The 17106-nt window shown below is 50.3% G+C and overlaps 1 protein-coding gene across 7 annotated transcripts; it reads left to right on the forward strand.

Annotated features, from left to right (window-relative positions):
• Window positions 1–74: 74 nt before the first annotated feature.
• RCC1 (regulator of chromosome condensation 1) lies at window positions 75–16539 on the forward strand. Of its 7 annotated transcripts, none has more exons than XM_034647780.1 (11): window positions 76–95; window positions 8534–8615; window positions 9216–9305; window positions 10184–10371; window positions 10560–10739; window positions 12158–12254; window positions 12369–12491; window positions 12984–13139; window positions 13394–13513; window positions 13854–14006; window positions 14963–16539. In XM_034647780.1, the coding sequence occupies exons 2-11, from the start codon at window positions 8543–8545 to the stop codon at window positions 15136–15138; spliced, it is 1356 nt and encodes a 451-aa protein (XP_034503671.1). In that variant the 5' UTR covers window positions 76–95; window positions 8534–8542; the 3' UTR covers window positions 15139–16539. The 7 variants fall into 7 exon arrangements, with proteins under 7 accessions (XP_034503694.1, XP_034503671.1, XP_011227513.1 ...); XM_011229211.3 differs by lacking the exon at window positions 76–95 and adding an exon at window positions 1130–1249; XM_011229205.3 differs by lacking the exon at window positions 76–95 and adding an exon at window positions 1634–1781.
• The last annotated feature ends 567 nt before the right edge of the window (window positions 16540–17106 follow it).

A 17106-nucleotide genomic window follows, 5' to 3' on the forward strand; every position in this document is an offset into this window, starting at 1 on the left:
AGAGATCAAAGATCCAGGGTTAAAACTTGGAGAAATTTCACAGAATATCATCCAAAAGAGGAGTCCATGATGGAGGCAGAAGTAAATTTGGAGAGGTAAGAGACCCTGAAGATGGGAGTGCTCTGGGTGGGCTCCACATCCTAGGAGAAATTCGGTTGGTAAATACTCATCAAAAGTGTCCCTCCAGAGTTCAGGTATGATTAAATGACTTTCAGAGTCAGAATCAGCATGAAATGGAGAAAATACCCTTCTGCAGAGGTCCCTGCCCTGACTTCAGAAATCCCCCGACACAGTCAAATGGCCTGAGAGGTCACTTTAGGGAACACCTGAAATCCCGAACTGTCTGTGTCCATCCTGAAGAAGGAGCGTGTTAACAAGAGAGCATGGTCAACTTGATGCCTTTTTCCCATCTTCAGCACCCAACCCCAATCCACAACCTGAGCTTCTTTCTTAGGTGGTCTCCTTTGCTTCTCTTGCTACCCCGACTCTTGGTTTCCCCTTCCCCCAATCCATTCTCCATTTTGCTCTAAAACAAAATTCTGCTCATGTCACTCCCTTGCTCAGATCCCTTCCCTAATTCCCCACTGCTTCGGGATAGAGGCTGTACTCCTTGGACACTTGAGGCCCTGCATCCTGATCTGACTCCTGCCTCTACCCTCTGGAGCATTCTCCATGCACTCCCACAGGCACCCTCTGCGCAAGTCACACCTTGGCAGTTTCCCGCAACCACCCTAGGTTGTCATCGCTCCCTGTCATCGCAAGGGATGCATCTCCTAGATGCCCTGCCCTCTTAGACTTACCTTGGGAAGCCTTTCTTAAGCCCCAGGCTGAGCCGGATGCCCTGCGTGGTTGTTGATGGTCTGATTTCTCATCTTTCTCTGACGGGGACCCCTTTGAGAGCAGGGAAGATCAGTATCTCTTTCCTCCGTACAGTCTCTGCCCCACCAGATCTTCCCAAACAAACCCTGGTTTCAAGTAGTCTCTGGTTGTCAGTCCACTGGTCCGGATTTGGAGCCTCCTATATACATACCCACAGTCCCCGGGGCAGAGGCGGAGAGAGCCTGGTCAAGAGCGCTCTAGCCCGAGCGCGCCACTTGCACTTCGCGGGGCGGCCGCCAGGGGCCGCCGGGCTCTTTGTTTTCCTTTCTGGCCCGGGGTCGGGGCCGGAGGCCTGCAGAGCGCATGCTCTGGGGCAGTTCGCGGCCGGGCCGGCGAGCGGAGGAGTTGCTTGTGGCGGACCTGCAGCGAGGTAGGTCGCGCCCGTCACGGACGGAGGGTCGGGGCGGAGGGTCGGGGCGGAGGGCGGCGCGCAGAGCGGCCGCAGCCGGAGCCCCGGCGGGCCGGGGCCGTTGCCCGCGCGCTCGTGTTGGCGGCGCCGGCCCCACGTGAAGCCCGGCGGCAGGAAGNNNNGGCCGGGTGCGCGCGGCCGCGGTGACCCGGCCGGGCGCAGAGCCGCGCGCCTCGCGGCCCGGGACCGGCCGCCCTGGCAGGGGCTGCGCTTCCGGAGCGGGGAAAGTGGTTTTGTCCAGCGTTCGTCTGGAGGATGCGTTTGGCAGAGCAAGGGGAGGGATCCTGCCCAGCGAGAATGTGTGCCTTAGGAGCGCGACGGTAGGCTGGTGAGGGTCTCCTGCAGGGAACGAAGTCTCAGCGTCAACAGGCACCAGGACGAAGGCTGTTGACCCTTGGAGAGGTGTACTGTGAACCCCGCATCAACTCATCTGGCCACCGATTCCTTCTCGGCTGTCTACTCCGTGCTGCGCTGGCAGGGCTGGGGAACAATGGTGAGAAGGGCCCCGTGTGGCCTTTACAGAGCCCCCGGTCTCCTTGGGGAGACCCGTCTGGGGGCCTCAGTTAAGACTGGTCCAGTGTGTCACCGAAGTATGTCCGTGGAGCCAGCCATTCATTCATCAGATAGTAATGGAGGTGCTCCAACCAAGTGTGACTCGTGTGCTGTAGCAGAAGTTGAGTGTATGGAGTGGTACAGGAACTCTTGAGGGGGTCACCCAGCCCTGCCCGGGAGGGTCAGGATGGCTTTCCAGGTGAGGTCACTCTTGAGTGGCGTTTTGAAAGGACGGTGGAGTTATTCAGCTGACTGGGGTGGAGGGGTTCCTGTGATCCAGGCAGAGGCATGCAAAGGCATGAAGGTATAGGTGAGTGTCGGGGTCAGGAATACCACAGATGTTTAAGTCTGGAGTACAAAGAAGGGAGTAACAAGATAGTACAGCAAGGGCTGGGTCTTGAAAGGTCTGGAGTGCAAGACCAAAAAACACTCCGTGGAGGTGGAGGAGGCAGGGAGGGTGTCACCCAAGAAAGGCATCGGAATGGAATCTGGAAAAATGAATTCGGAGTTCACCTCGCTCTGGTTGCAAAGACATCCCAAGAGCAGGAGTACTGTTCAGCTTTGCAGCTTACTAGTTGGGTGCCCTTGGGCCTCCCACTCAATCTCCCTGGGTGTTAGTTTCCTTATCTGTAAAATGAAGGTAAGAGGCATGTGGTGAGAATTACTAATATCCTGTGTTTTTTATAAGGCGGTGATTCTGACATCTGGTGGAAGCTGAGGCCCCTTTCCCCCAGGCATAGCTCTGTATACAAGGGGGCTCCTCTGGCGAGGAACTCCTGGTGCGCAGTGTACCAGCGCTGTGCCTGGCACAGAGCAGGAGCTCAGCAAGTGCTTGTTGACAAATGAGACCCTCGCCACCCTTTCCTCCTGGGGACCTTTCTCACAAAGAGATTCTTAAGCCTCTGAGACTGGCAGGCAAGTGTCTGCCTCCTGACGTTGGTGAGGTGGGGGGTGGTGGCCAGGACAGCTGCTCTGATCAGAGAGGGCCCTGTCTGTCTTTGCAGAAATGAGGCTGTGGAGAGGTCATAGGAGGTCACAACAGGATCATCAGGCCCCTGGTAGACTGTCTAGTCTGGTGTGCCTTCGTTCACCACATGAGGAAACTGGAACCCAGGGAGAAGAGGGGGGGCCGGGGATGCTTTGGCCCTGGTGGGGAGTGGTCAGGAGACCTGGAATCTCATCCCACCTGTGTGGCCTGGGGCACGTTTCCTGTGCCTCAGCTTGTCTTATCTGTAAAACCAGGGTGATCACACTTACCTCAGAGGGCATCATAGGTGGTTATTAGTGGAAGTTGACTCTCTGACTTTTACTTATCTGTGACTGTGTCTCACTCTTCTCTCAGACTGTAAGCTGCTAAGGATGGAAGCTGTGTTTGTCTGTTGGGGGGTGAGGGGTGGGGACAAAAGATTGCTGCTTATTTCTAGCCCAGACACTTGGTGTGTGGTTCAGAAAACACACCCAGAGCAGTTAGAGAAGGAGTCTGTACAAAGGACTGATTTGTGAAATGCAGGTGGGTAATGGATGCAGGGCTCCACCTTTTATTTTTCATTCATTCATTCATTCACTCATTCAAGTAATCTCCATACTCACTGTGAGGCTCGAACTCACGACCCTGAGATCAAGAGTCGCATGCTCTTCTGAGTGAGCCAGCCAAGTACCCCCAAGGCTCCACCCTTTAGAAGGTGCCCTCATCGCCTGCCCTGCCTCCAGGATTGCTCACAAGAGCATTCTGCAGTACCTACAGTCTTCTATCTGAGAGCCCAATACTCTGAGGCTCACAGAGAACTCAGGTCTGCCCTTTTCCATGTCCTTCAGTGGCTCCCACACCCACCTGGCCCACCCGCTCAGACCCAAGCTGCCTCAGTGTCTCCTCTCTGGTCTCACCATCCTCTTCCACTCAGCTGGCTTTTGCCCTCACTTGTCGTGTTTGGCCAGGCTCATGGGGGATTTTGGGGAGGCCTGCCTGGGCTGTCTCCACCCCTGCCTGGATCATGGCCTGCCTTTGGCCAACCTGGTTTTTGTTTTTATTTTAAGCCAATCAGATATACCTGGGTTCTATTCCTGTCTCTCTTTTATTGGCTGTATGAACAGTTAAATTCACTTCTCTGAGCCTCAGGCCCATCAGTTGAATTAGGAGTGATAGTACTTCAGTGAGTTGTTGGCATGCAGAAGCTAGGACTGGGCACGGCCCCAGAGTGGCTCGTATTTTAAGGAGTAGGTTGGTATGGTGGACAGACATGTAAACTAGAGTAATTATCATCCAGAAGTCTGTCCCAGTTTCTCTGGGAGAGAATGGTTAGTTTAGGATGAGGGGAGGGACCGGGAAGGTTTACCAGTGGAGGTGACTTTGGGACTGAGTAGACATTCTTCCAGTAGGATAAGGGGTGGGAAGGTATAGAGATGCAAATGGTCTGGAGAGAACAGTAAGCAGTCTAAGATTGTGTAGGAAGCAAAAGGAAGATGTGACGGAGAAGGGATGAGGCCAAACGTTATGTCAGTACCAGACTCTGGAGGCCTTTCACAGCAGGCTAAGAAATGTGGGATTTGGCTTCCAGGCAGAGGGAACCGCTGGGGCGTTTGAACAAGGAGGCAGCTTGTTTCAGGTTTGAGGCTTAGAAACATCATGATTGACTTAATGGAATGACATGGGATGGGGGGCAGGAAGATGAGAGCCAAGTGGCTGTCTTTTCTTGGGGAGAGGGTATGAGAGTTCCCAGGCAGGCCGAGAGCCTGGAGAGCTTGGGGAGGAAGTTGACAAGGGCACCAGCTTTGGAGTCTTACCAACTCGGTTGAGCCCTTCGCTTCCCTTCCAGTCCTGGGTCAGATACTTTACCTTTCTGAGCCTCAGCTTCCTCATCTGTAAAGCAGGATCGGTGTGCCTCGCTTGCAGTGAGGTGCCCCACGATGTTCACCAACTCACAGGTGGCTAAGACGATGTTCACTGGGTTCCAGCCCACACAGTAAGACACGTTTTTGTTAGTGCCTCTGATACCAATCACCTCCTGTTTATTTTTCCGTCTCCACTCCAGGCCTTGCCTACAGGTCAGCCTAGCATCAGCACCAGTGTGTTGACATAATTCTCTTCCCTGTGTTTTCACTTAACTTCTTGTTGTGCATACTTTTCCACGCTACTACACGGTCCCCTCCCCGCCACAGCTAACCTCCGCAGGTCATTCTGATGATCTGATGGGAGAGTTACCTTTGGCAGGACAGGGCCTTGGACACCGTGAGCTGGCTGCCAGCTTGGCCAGAGATACAAGCTGTCTACCTGAAACCTGTTCTGTCCCACAGCCCTTAACCCACCCAGCTCTGCATACTTAACATCTCCTCGTGTTGGCTCCCAACGACTTCAGACTTAATGAAAACATCTGGTAAAATGGGGCTGTCGGGTCTCTCCTCCCCTGTTTGTCCCACAGTGTTCTTCTCCCAGCTCACTAAAGAGAAGTCTACCATCCTCCTAGTCATTTTTGCTTAAGATTTTATTTTGAAGTAATCTCTATACCCAGTATGGGGCTCAAACTCACAACCCTGAGATCAAGAGTCACATGCTGCATTGACGGAGCCAGCCAGGCGCCCTGTTCCATCCTCCTAGTCATTTAAGCCAATGCCTGGGAGTCCTTGTTTTGTCCAGGCTTATAGGGGGGTCCCCTGGATTTTTTTTAGGATGAAGAAAGTCATTCTGGATCCTTCCCTCTCCCTCACTCCACACAGCTAATCCATAAATCGAATCTGTCTCCTGAGTTGATCTGTTGAGTCTCCTTTTTCTCTATTACCTCAGACAGACCCAATCAAGTCACCATCATCTCTCATTTGGATGCCTGCAATGGCCTTCTCTTCCAGTCCCTCCCAGTTTCTTTACAGTAGCCAGAACAACCGTTTAAGAATGTCAATCTGATGAAGACTTTTGGAAAAGTTTTCCGTTTTCCCTTGAAGGCCTTGCATGATCCAGTCCTTGCTCACCTCGTGCCATCTGACCAGGTCTCCAGCTGCAGCCACACTGGCCTCTCCCTGTTCGCAAACACCACACCGTGTCCCAGGCCACTTTTGTCCTGGTCTTGCCCTGCTGGCTTTCTCTCATCTTTCAGATCTTAGCTTAAATTTCACCTCTCTGACCACTCTCTTCCCCTACCTCAAGCTATTTTCTTTTTCTTTTATTTATTTATTTATTTTTGGTGTGTAAACATAAAATTTACCATTTTTCCCCCATCTTAACCATGTTTAAGCATATAGCTCAGTGTCGTTTAGCACACTCACATTGTTGTGCACCCCCAAGTTATCTCTTATGTCACCTTGCTTATCTTTCACTCAGCGCTATTCGCTATTCGTAATGCTTCTTTCCTGCTACAATGTAAGCTCCATGAGAATGGGGAGAGGATTAGTTTCCTTTTTCCTTGCTACACCTGGCCCAACGCCAAGCACTGGTAATAGGTACTTAATAAATATTTGTGGAACAAATGAATAAACGCTGCCGCCATGTATTGAGTACTTACTGTGTGCTTGGCACTGCAAAGTCCATGACAAACATTTCATTCAGAGATGTAGTCATAGCATTCCCTTTACAGAAGAGGATACAGCACAGAGAGGTCAAGGGTGCTGGCCACCCGTGGTCACAAAAGCCAGGGTGAACAAGCCACAGCTCTAGCAGATGAATCCAGTTCCCTCTGATCCCAGAGAATGTGCATCTTTATTAGCATGGTAAGAGGGGTCTCAAAGAGGTGGGTTGGAGAGGAGTCGTCCCACCCCAAGAGAATAAAAGTTGGGTGACGTTCAGAACTGCCACCTCATCAGAGTCAGAGCTGGGCCAGTCACGACCTGTAGGAGCGGCTCAGCCTACACAGGCCTGGAGGATTCTGAACCTTTGGCTACTTCCTTATCTTCAGCCCTTTGTTCTCCCCCAGGATAGTTAGCAGAAATGTGCGCAGAGGCCATTGGCCTTGTGTTCATTACCGTGCAGTGGGGAGCTGGAGGGGCTGATGCTCTAGGACCTGCCAGAAGAAGGAGACGGGGCGGAGGTGCTGGTTAGGCCTGCAGCTGAGCCTGAGAAGGGCTTTTGAGGTTCTTACTCCATTTATCGTCTTGGGTAGAGTCTCATCCCTTGGCTACAAAATGGAGGAGAGGTGGGTTAGATTAGAGTCAAGCATTGCCTGGGGCAGGCTCTAGAGGTGGTAATACTGATATTAATTTATAGTTTACAGTATTAGCTCATTTAATCCTATATAACAAAGATGCCAGTATGATTATTATCCCTGTTTTACTGAGGAAGATACTGAATCATGAAGACATTAAGTAATTCTGCCCAAGGTCAAGCAGCTAGAAAGTAGCTGAGCCTGGATTCTGGCCCTGAGACTCTCCACAGGCACAGGCTATCCCACTTTTATATCAGGGTAGCTCTGAAGTGCCCTGACCCCTGCCAGCCTTTCCAGCGCCTTTACAGTCCAGACTGGAGAGCCCCAGGCTTAGACAGTTTCACAGTCTTAAAGACCAGGGCTCAATAAAGATTTATTTCCGGGACTGGGTGTGTGGAGGAAGAAGGTTTTGGACACAATCTGGGCTGGATTGGAATTGAGAGAGCTGGGGAAAATGTCTGTTCTCAGCAGCCTCGAGGGGGACGGGGAGACCATTGCGGGGCAGCAGCAGCCAGATGAGGGAGCGGTTTGGGGCCGAAGCTCTCAGCTGTCCTGGATGGTGCTAGGTCCAAGAACCTTTCTTGTCATCCATAAGTGGTTTCCTTTCCCCTTTTTGTAGCACCTGGTGAGTGTATACAGTGTTTATTTCTTAACTGGACTGTTGAGGAAAGACCGTCTCCTCCCAGGAGTGGTACTTTTGGATCTGAGGGCACAGATGGTCTGGCTTGGTTTTATGTAATGAGAATCGCTTTTTTTTGGGGGGGGGGGAGTCTGATAACAGTAGCGCTTTACCAGAGTTACTAGTGGTTATCTCAGTGTCGAGGGGGAGCTGTGAGAGATACTTCACTTGATGTCGATTCTTCAAGGTTTTAATTTTTTATAGTAAAATAAAAAATAGGGTGCCTGGCTGGCTCAGTCAGAAGAGCATGCAACTCTTGATCTCAGGGTCATGAGTTCGAGTCCCACAGGTGTAGAAATTACAAAAATATATTAACCTTAAATAAATAAATAAACAAACAAACATGTAAAGTTATTTGTCAGATATATAATACAGGAAGGTACAAAGTAAAAAATAAAAGTGTCCATAATCCCATTTTCCAGAGGTTACCATTGTTAATAGTGAATGTATTTCCTTCCACAGTCTTCTACACCCATTTTTGCATGTGCATGCCTTTTTTTATGGGGTGATGGACTGTTTTTTTCAAGGTGTTTATATTTTTTGGCAATGGTGAACATCTTCCTATTCAACAAACAAATCTCTGAAAGTGTCACTTTTAATGGCCTCATACTGTTCTATCCTGAATATACTGCGTATTTTCTAGCCAGCCCCCTACCATGGGTTGCTCCATTTTTTTTGATGTTAGGAAGAATACAGAAGAGAACATTTATGGAACCTAATCTTTGGGTGTATCCATTATTCTGTTCTTGCTCTTCTCAGATAAATTCTAAGAAGTGGAATTACTGGAATTCCTCTTACCTTTTTTTAGGGTTTTTGGTAAATATTGTCTAGCTAGAGCAGGAAAATGATTGCCGTTTCTGAAATGGAATATTTGCCTTGGTCTTTCAGGAAAGGAAGATGCCACCCAAACGTATAGCTAAGAGAAGGTCACCCCCAGAAGATGCTCTCCCCAAAAGCAAGAAGGTGAAGGGTAAGTTGGCCTTGGTCTCTATCTCTGAATGGGGGGGGGGCGGCTTCTTGGAGCCCCCAGAATCTAGGACTGGGCTCCTTCCTCTCTGACATCTGAAGCTGAGGGGCCTGGAAGCCCAGGAACTCCACCCAGATGGAGGGTTTCTTGTATCTTACTGAATCCCACCCTCTGGAAATCGTAAAGGAGAGCAGAGACTTGTCTACAAAAAGCACTCAGGCAGTACTGGCAAAAACAAAAACAAAAAACAAGACCCTAGCTGGGACTTTGCTCCAGGCAGTAATGTACTATGGCTAGGACCATTGACTTCCAGAAGTGGGTTCAGGTCCAGGCTCTGCCACTTTCTAGCCGTGTAGCTTTGGGCAAGTGACTTAACCTCGCTGAGTTGAATTACCCCATTCATAAAACAGAGGCAAGAACAGCACCAATCTCGCTGGGCTGTTAAAAGGAAAATGAGATAATGTCCTGGTAGCATTTGAGGGAGGTAGCTGTGCTTTCCTTTTCCCTGGGACCCTGGAGGGAGACAGGGAGGTGAGAAATCCACCCCCCAGTCTGGGAGGGAATAGTGTGGACCCACACTCAGACAGTGTCTGTCTTTTGCAGACCGTCGTAACCAGGCAGTGAGGGCCATTGCCTCCCATCGCGTTCCAGGTGCCCAGAGCCCAAGCCCTCCTGACCAGAAAACCCGACCAGGTGGCTCCCTGCCCAGGGCACCCTCTGCGTAGCCGTGGCCACACCCCCGGGGGAGGAGCTGGACGCCATTGGCTGCCCGGGGCTGTGGGCGACCGCCATTGGCCAGAAGATGGCCGTGTGCCTTCCATTGGTTGGCTTGTTCCTTTTCAAATGCCTGTCTTCTGTCTTACTCCTGCCCCTCCTCTTCAGCAGCCGGTCCGCTCCCAGATAGGAGCGGAAGGGTTGCTTGGAAGGGTTGCCTGGGAGTGTGCCTGGGAGTTAAGTCGCAGCCGGAGGGTGGAGGCTGGGGACAGTGCTCTGACCCATGTAGGTGCCTTTGGTTTCAGTGCAAACTTTGCTGTTTACTAGCTCCGTGACCCTGGGAAAGTTACTTACCCTCTTAGAGTCTCTGTTTCCTTTCCTATACAACAGGAGCTTAAATATGGAAGGTCTGTAGTATAATTTAGGGGACTACAAAGGAATTTAACAATCGTAGAAAAAGCAGTCAGTGAAGGGTAGACATTATCTGAGTCCTCACTGTTGGCACCATGACTCCTGAGAACTGAGAGAGCTATTTAGGAACACTATCTGTATCCTCACTGTTCTCTTCCCCTCCCACCAAGATTCATTTCACAATATTGCGTGTCTTCATGTTTTCATCTCCTTCCTCATATTAATAACGTGCTCAGTTTTTAATTTTCACAAAAACCTGTGACACAGTTATCTTTGCCATTCCCATTTTATAGATGAGGAAACTTAGGCTTCCTAGAAGGGTCCTGTGACTGGTCTGTGGCAGAGCAGGGGCTTGAACCCAGGTCTGTGTGGTCCCAGAGCCCATGCAGTGACCCCTCCTCTCTCTTGTCATCCTGCACACTCAAGGGCTGTCTTCTTCACTTCAGTCTCCCATAGGTCCCACAGCACAGAACCAGGCATGGTGCTGACGCTGGGCCAGGGCGACGTGGGCCAGCTGGGGCTGGGCGAGAATGTGATGGAGAGGAAGAAGCCGGCCCTGGTGCCCATTCCAGAGGACATCGTGCAAGCCGAGGCTGGGGGCATGCATACTGTGTGTCTAAGCAAAAGTGGCCAGGTAGGTTGGGTTGGGTGGCACAGGATTGGACAGGGCCTGGGCTTGGGGGGCTTGGGGGGCTTGGGGAAGGAGCTTCGAGCCACACACATTACTCTGTGGAGATGGAGCTGGTTAGCTGCACAGGGAGTGGCCTAAACAAGAATGGACGGAAGCCAGACCTTGAGCTAATGGGGGCATCTTGGGCACAGGTCTACTCCTTCGGCTGCAACGATGAGGGTGCCCTGGGAAGGGACACATCCGTGGAGGGCTCTGAGATGGTCCCTGGGAAAGTGGAACTGCAAGAGAAAGTGGTGCAGGTGTCAGCAGGAGACAGTCACACAGCAGCCCTCACTGAGGATGGTCGCGTTTTCCTCTGGGGCTCCTTCCGGGTAAGACTGGGTCTGGAAGACTGCGTGGGGCTGGCGGGCTGGCAGAATTCACTGGGCAGACCCCAGTGATAATCCAGCTCCACTCCCTGTTGTACTTAATGGTGGGAAATCAAGGTGCAGAGGCAGAACTTGGGCCCAGACCCAGGTCTCTTCATCCAGGCCTGTCCACACCACTGGCTCTTTCCTTGAATCTATATTATGAAGTGTGTTATTTTGGGAAAAGGGTGGGTCAAGGATGCCTTTGGGCTGAGGCTGATGCAGGAAGCCTTCTGTCCTCACCCATCTGCCTGCCTTCAACCTCCCCCCTCCCCGGCCCTCTTCTTCATCTGTCAGGGATTTTGGGGTGCATGGCATTATCACATCTCAGAATTTCTGAGGCAAGGGAGTGCAGTTTAAACAGTCAAGTCAGGGTGCCTGGGGACTACAGGCTCAGTCAGTTAAGCGTCTGCCTTCAGCTCAGCTCTTGATCCCGTGGGTCCTGGGATCGAGTCCCGCATCGGGCTCCCTGCTCAGTGGGAAGTCTGCTTCTCCCTCTGCCCCTTCCCCCTGCCCATGATCTCTTTGTCTCTCATGCTCTCTCTCTCTCTCAAATAAATAAGTTCTTAAAAAAAAAAAAAAACAGTAGAGTCAGCATTAAGATTGATTTGGTCCTTTGGTATTTAATTTATTTTGAAATGTAAGAAATAAAGGAATCTGATGAGGTGTGTCCTCATCAGCTCTGTTTTTAAAGTTTCTCATGGGGTGCCTGGGTGGCGCAGCGGTTAGNCCCTCTGCCCCTTCCCCCTGCCCATGATCTCTTTGTCTCTCATGCTCTCTCTCTCTCTCAAATAAATAAGTTCTTAAAAAAAAAAAAAACAGTAGAGTCAGCATTAAAATTGTTTTGGTCCTTTGGTATTTAATTTATTTTGAAATGTAAGAAATAAAGGAATCTGATGAGGTGTGTCCTCATCAGCTCTGTTTTTAAACTTTCTCATGGAGAATTTCAAACACATAAAAGTAATCAGAAAAATGTCNTTCCCTCTCTCGCTGGCTGTCTCTATCTCTGTCGAATAAATAAATAAAATCTTTAAAAAAAAAAAATTTAAAGTTTCTCATGGAGAATTTCAAACACATAAAAGTAATCAGAAAAATGTATCGAATACCCATCTACTCACCTCCACAGTCATCAGCTTGTGGCCAAAGTTGTTTCCTCTCTACTCATCCACTACCCTTCTCCTTTGTTATTTTAATGCAAATCACAAGCCACATATGATTTCATTCAGTAAGTATTTCACTGTTTGTCCTGGCTCCTGCCCACCTCTTCATCCCCATCTGGCACCAATCCCCTTCACCAGACAGCTCTGTGGTTGCCGCAAGCCTGGATCTGGCTGGTCTGGGCAGACAGGACTGGCTGGTAAGTGCTCTGTCCTGCCTTCCAGGACAATAACGGTGTGATTGGACTCTTGGAGCCCATGAAGAAGAGCATGGTGCCCGTGCAAGTGCAGCTGACTATGCCGGTTGTGAAGGTAGCCTCAGGTGAGTCTGGGGGTACTCACTCTAGACAGGAGTTGAAGAACCTTGTTCCGGGGCTGGCCTAGTCTTGGGCCTTACAGACAAGCCCTGTATCCTCTGCCTTCCTCTCCCCCACAGGAAATGACCACTTGGTGATGCTGACAGCTGATGGTGACCTCTACACTTTGGGCTGCGGGGAGCAGGGCCAGCTGGGCCGTGTGCCTGAATTATTTGCCAACCGTGGTGGCCGGCAGGGTCTTGGTAGGTGGCTTAGGTCCCTCTGGCAGGGCAACTTGGCAAGCTACCCCCTGTTGAAGGTCAGAAGCAGGAGGGATTCTCTGTGTGTTTAGGCTTGCGTCAGATAGGCCCGCAGTGATAGGTAAGAACCCCGACTCTAGAGCCAGACCATCCTGGATTTGAGTCCTGGTTCTACTACCCGTTGGCCATGGGACCCTGGTCATAGTTTCCTCATCTCTAAACGTACTTCACTGGGTTGTGGTGAAGTGAAATGAGTTAACATAGAAGAATGTTTAGCACCTGCTAAGTTCCATGTAAATATTACCTTTTACAACTCTGGGAGTCTGAGTGAGGCACTTGCACTCTCTTGGCCTCAGTTTCCTCTTCTTTTTAATAGGGAAGAGCAAGAAAAATCCCTGCTTAGCTTCCCTCCAAGGGCTGTAGTAATGGGGAAGAACACACAGGGCAGAGAGAAGCTGTGTCTGCCACTGACCCTGGCCTCCTCTCTGCCTACAGAGCGACTCCTGGTCCCCAAGCGCGTGATGCTGAAATCCAGAGGAAGCCGGGGTCATGTGAGATTCCAGGATGCCTTCTGTGGTGCCTATTTCACCTTTGCCATCTCCTGCGAGGGCCACGTATATGGTTTTGGCCTCTCCAACTACCATCAACTTGGTGAGTCGCAAGCCCAGCATCTGGCATAGCCCAGAGTGACCTGGGTTCCAACCCTGGCTTCACCACTCATTTGTTGTGCACCCTTGATGGCGTCAGCTAATCCCTCAGAGCCATGGTTTTGTTATCTGTAAAGTGAGAATATCCATTCCTTGGTGTTTATGGGGGAGGCAGCCTCACTGTCTTAGGGGATGAAGAAGGACAGCTCCTTGGACGGTTTCACCCCTGACAGCTCTATCCTGGTCTTTTCCTCCCAGGAACCCCAGGCACAGAATCTTGCTTTGTGCCCCAAAACTTGACATCCTTCAAGAACTCTACCAAGTCCTGGGTGGGCTTCTCTGGTGGCCAGCATCATACAGTCTGCATGGATTCGGAAGGTGGGACCTCTGGGTTGGGGGTGGAGTATTCCTTGGGCATAGCCCAGCCAGACTCCTGAGACCATGGTCCTTGGAACCTGGGCCTGCTCCCTGGGTTGGGTCAGATGTGGGTCCATGAGGGCCATCCCCATCCCCCAGAGTCCTCGCCCTCTAACAAGTATGAGCTCAGTGGGGTCCTATGGGGGTTCTTCCAGACTGCCCCCAAAACTGGGACAGATGCTGCAGACCTGCTTCTCACCACCCTGGGAGTGGGGACGAGCTTCCGCGGATATGGGAGCTCAGCGGGCCTACCTGGCGCATGCCCTCTGCCGCTCGTCATCTGTCCTCCCTCCTTCCGCAGGAAAAGCGTACAGCCTGGGCCGGGCTGAGTATGGGCGGCTGGGCCTTGGGGAGGGTGCTGAGGAGAAGAGCATACCCACCCTCATCTCCAGGCTCCCTGCTGTCTCCTCAGTGGCTTGTGGGGCCTCCGTGGGGTATGCTGTGACCAAGGATGGTGAGTTGGGGCTGCCCACACTCGGCGTGGTTGGGTTTGGGGGTAATGATTCTTACCAAACTGCTCCTCGGGCTCTGATGTCCATCATGAAACAGTGCTGAGATGCAGAGAGCACTGTTTGTGATGACACTGCTTTTCTGCAGACCGTCAGAAGGTCTGGCTTTGATGAACATAAAATGAGTAAACAAATTATTTTAATAAGGGTGATTGTTTCATAGCATTGAAAAATAGTAAAGAGAGATGTATCACTGAGTCCCAGACAGGCAGTAGGACTTGAATCCAGGTCTCCAGAGTCTTAACTCAGGCTTCTCTTTACACTTTCCACCAAGGTGATCCTTTTATTTACAACCTAGTATGTGCCAGCTTCCCAGGGAGTTGTACTTAGACTTTTAGTAGGAGAAAGAAGGCTTAGTCACTGGGGTTCTAGCAGGCACAGCAGAGGAATCAGATGGTCACCAAAGCCTGAGTGGGTGAGTGGGATAGCCATGGACACCTTGAGAAGTCTGGAGCTGCTGGAGCACTTGGCCTGGAATTATCTGGGTAGAGTTCCTGAGGAAGTGGGGCTTGTACTACACTTTAAAGGTTCAGTTCTTTATGATAAGTAATGAAGGGCATCCCAGGTACAGGAACGTCTAGAACAGTCTCAGAGGTCTCAGAGGTCCTTGGGATGGAGGGTGGTGTAGGGGTTTGGGGAGTGGCCAGTCACGTAGAGCCTTGAATGCCATACCTAGGAGCAGGGAGAAAGTCTTTGGCAATATGTAAGGACTGTGGTCTCTGGTTGACAGAGCTATTTTTTTAATCCATCATCTCCTTCTCTGAACTCCCAGGGGCTGGGACATTGCTAGGTTGCTGCGGGCCAAAGCCAAAATTCGCCCTGATGTTCCAGGCTTCTCACAGTATAGAAAGGTGGGGCTAGGGATCCTGGAGACAGCTGCCCCCATTTCTCTCCCCTGTAGGTCGTGTTTTCGCCTGGGGCATGGGCACCAACTACCAGCTGGGCACAGGGCAGGAGGAGGACGCCTGGAGCCCGGTGGAGATGACGGGCAAACAGCTGGAGAACCGTGTGGTCTTATCGGTGTCCAGTGGGGGCCAGCACACAGTCTTACTGGTCAAGGACAAGGAACAGAGCTGATGAAGCTGCTGCGGGCCTGGCTCCCGGCCCCGCCACCCTCCCTCCTGGAACTGGGAAGCTATGACGACCACAGATTCCAGGAGGCCTCCCCCAGCCCCGAGTACTCTGTCACCTCCTGCCTTTTTCCTATCAGCAGAACAGAATCCTTTTCCTCTTTTCCGTTCTCCTTTCCTGAATCATCCTGCAACCTACAGGATGTAGGGGAGCGGTAGGGGGGAAATGGAAGAGGGGAGGGGGTTTTAGCAGCCAGAACATTGCTCACCCCAGAGCCATGTGGTTAGACCTTTCCCCGCCTCATCCCTACCTCCCATGGCCCTGGCTGACCCTGGTTTTGCCTGCCAAAAACCAAAAATTCCTCCTCTGGGGATTTGGTGCCCACGTTCTGAAAAGTTGGGGATCATCAAGCCCTACTGTAGCCGTGTGCCACTCTCTGTCCTTCATAATCCCCAGGCAGACAAATGGTATGGTGGTCAGACCCAGCTGTCATGGACCTGTGCCCGGGGGAAACTGGAGATGGGGCAGGGCTGCCCTGCCACGGGCAACCCCAAGCCAAATATTTGGCCCTCAACAGATGTCCGTGGGGAAGAAAAAAACACTGATCCTCCACTCGATCAAGAAAAAGCCAATCAGCCTTTGTCCCAGAAGCACAAAGCATTCTGCCCTTCAGGCATTGCCTGAGTATCCTACCCGTGGACCTGCCTCACCTGCAGCCGAGGGCCTGAAGTCTGGGAAGGAAGCAACATCTGCAGGGCAGGACATGGAGAGAGTGGGGAAGGAGAGTTTTATAAACAAACTTATAGCAATATTGAGAGTGAGGGGAGGGGGGCAGAGGGGCAGAGGCTGGTGCCCAGAAAGGGGAGCAGCAGTTTGTACAGTGGCTGAGAAAATAGAAAACAGTTTTGATTTTTTTTTTTAATGTAAAGTATTTTGGAGGGGAGAGTGAAATCTTTTAAAACTTTGAATAAATAAATTTAGAGTTTTATAAAACAGGCCACTTGTTTTCTACATACTCCCTGCTTTTTTAAGGGAGAACCTGCTGTGTTGGGAAGAGCAGAATAAACGCATACCTATGCACCTGGTCAAGGCTAGGACTTAAGTGATGTCACGATGTCCTGGTATGTGCCAGTCCGCTGTTGATGTGGCTTTGTCATACAAATCAGAAAAGAGAAAAAGAGTTGGTTGATGTTTGCTTAGGTATTTGTTTCAGGAATCACTGGATTTTTAAAAAAAAAAAATTATGCTGCATAATGTGAGATGTGGAATGGATCCTTTAATATCCTAATCCCAAACCAAAATTTGAGTACAGTACATACCTATAAATACTTATACTAAGCTTGCTGTTATATCATCCTCAACAGCTGATGTAATTGATTAAACCTGGTTAACTGCACAGTAACTTAAGACTACTTACTACGTGTATTAATGTAGATCTTCCCAGGCATTTGAGCAACCAAATCATACAGCTGATCTGTCTATGATGGTGGTCACTGAAGCCACATGTGGCTATTTACATTTAAATACAAATTTGTAAAAAATTTAAAATTAATTTCCTTGGTTGCACTGGCCACATTTTAAGCCCACAGTAGTCCTGTATGGCTGGTGCCTGTGGTATTGGGCTATGCAAACATAGAACGTTTCTATAATTGCAGACAGTTACAGTGGGCAGTGCTGATCTAGAAGGTCTGTTACATGTATAACAGGAAGTTTTTATTATCACCAGAAGGATTCTTCTTGGATGTCAGAGACTTGGAAAAAATGCATGTGATGTAAAAGAACTTTAAATGTATTCTGTGATTTTTTTTTCCCCCATGAAGTTTGAGGTTTTTTTATTTTTTTTAATTTTTTTATTTTTTTTATTTTTTATTTTTTTTTTTTAAAGATTTTATTTTTATTTATGCGACAGAGATAGAGACAGCCAGCAAGAGAGGGAACACAGGCAGGGGGAGTGGGAGAGGAAGAAGCAGGCTC

This window comes from Ailuropoda melanoleuca, chromosome 2 (assembly GCF_002007445.2).
Source record: "Ailuropoda melanoleuca isolate Jingjing chromosome 2, ASM200744v2, whole genome shotgun sequence".
Lineage (NCBI taxonomy): Eukaryota > Metazoa > Chordata > Mammalia > Carnivora > Ursidae > Ailuropoda > Ailuropoda melanoleuca.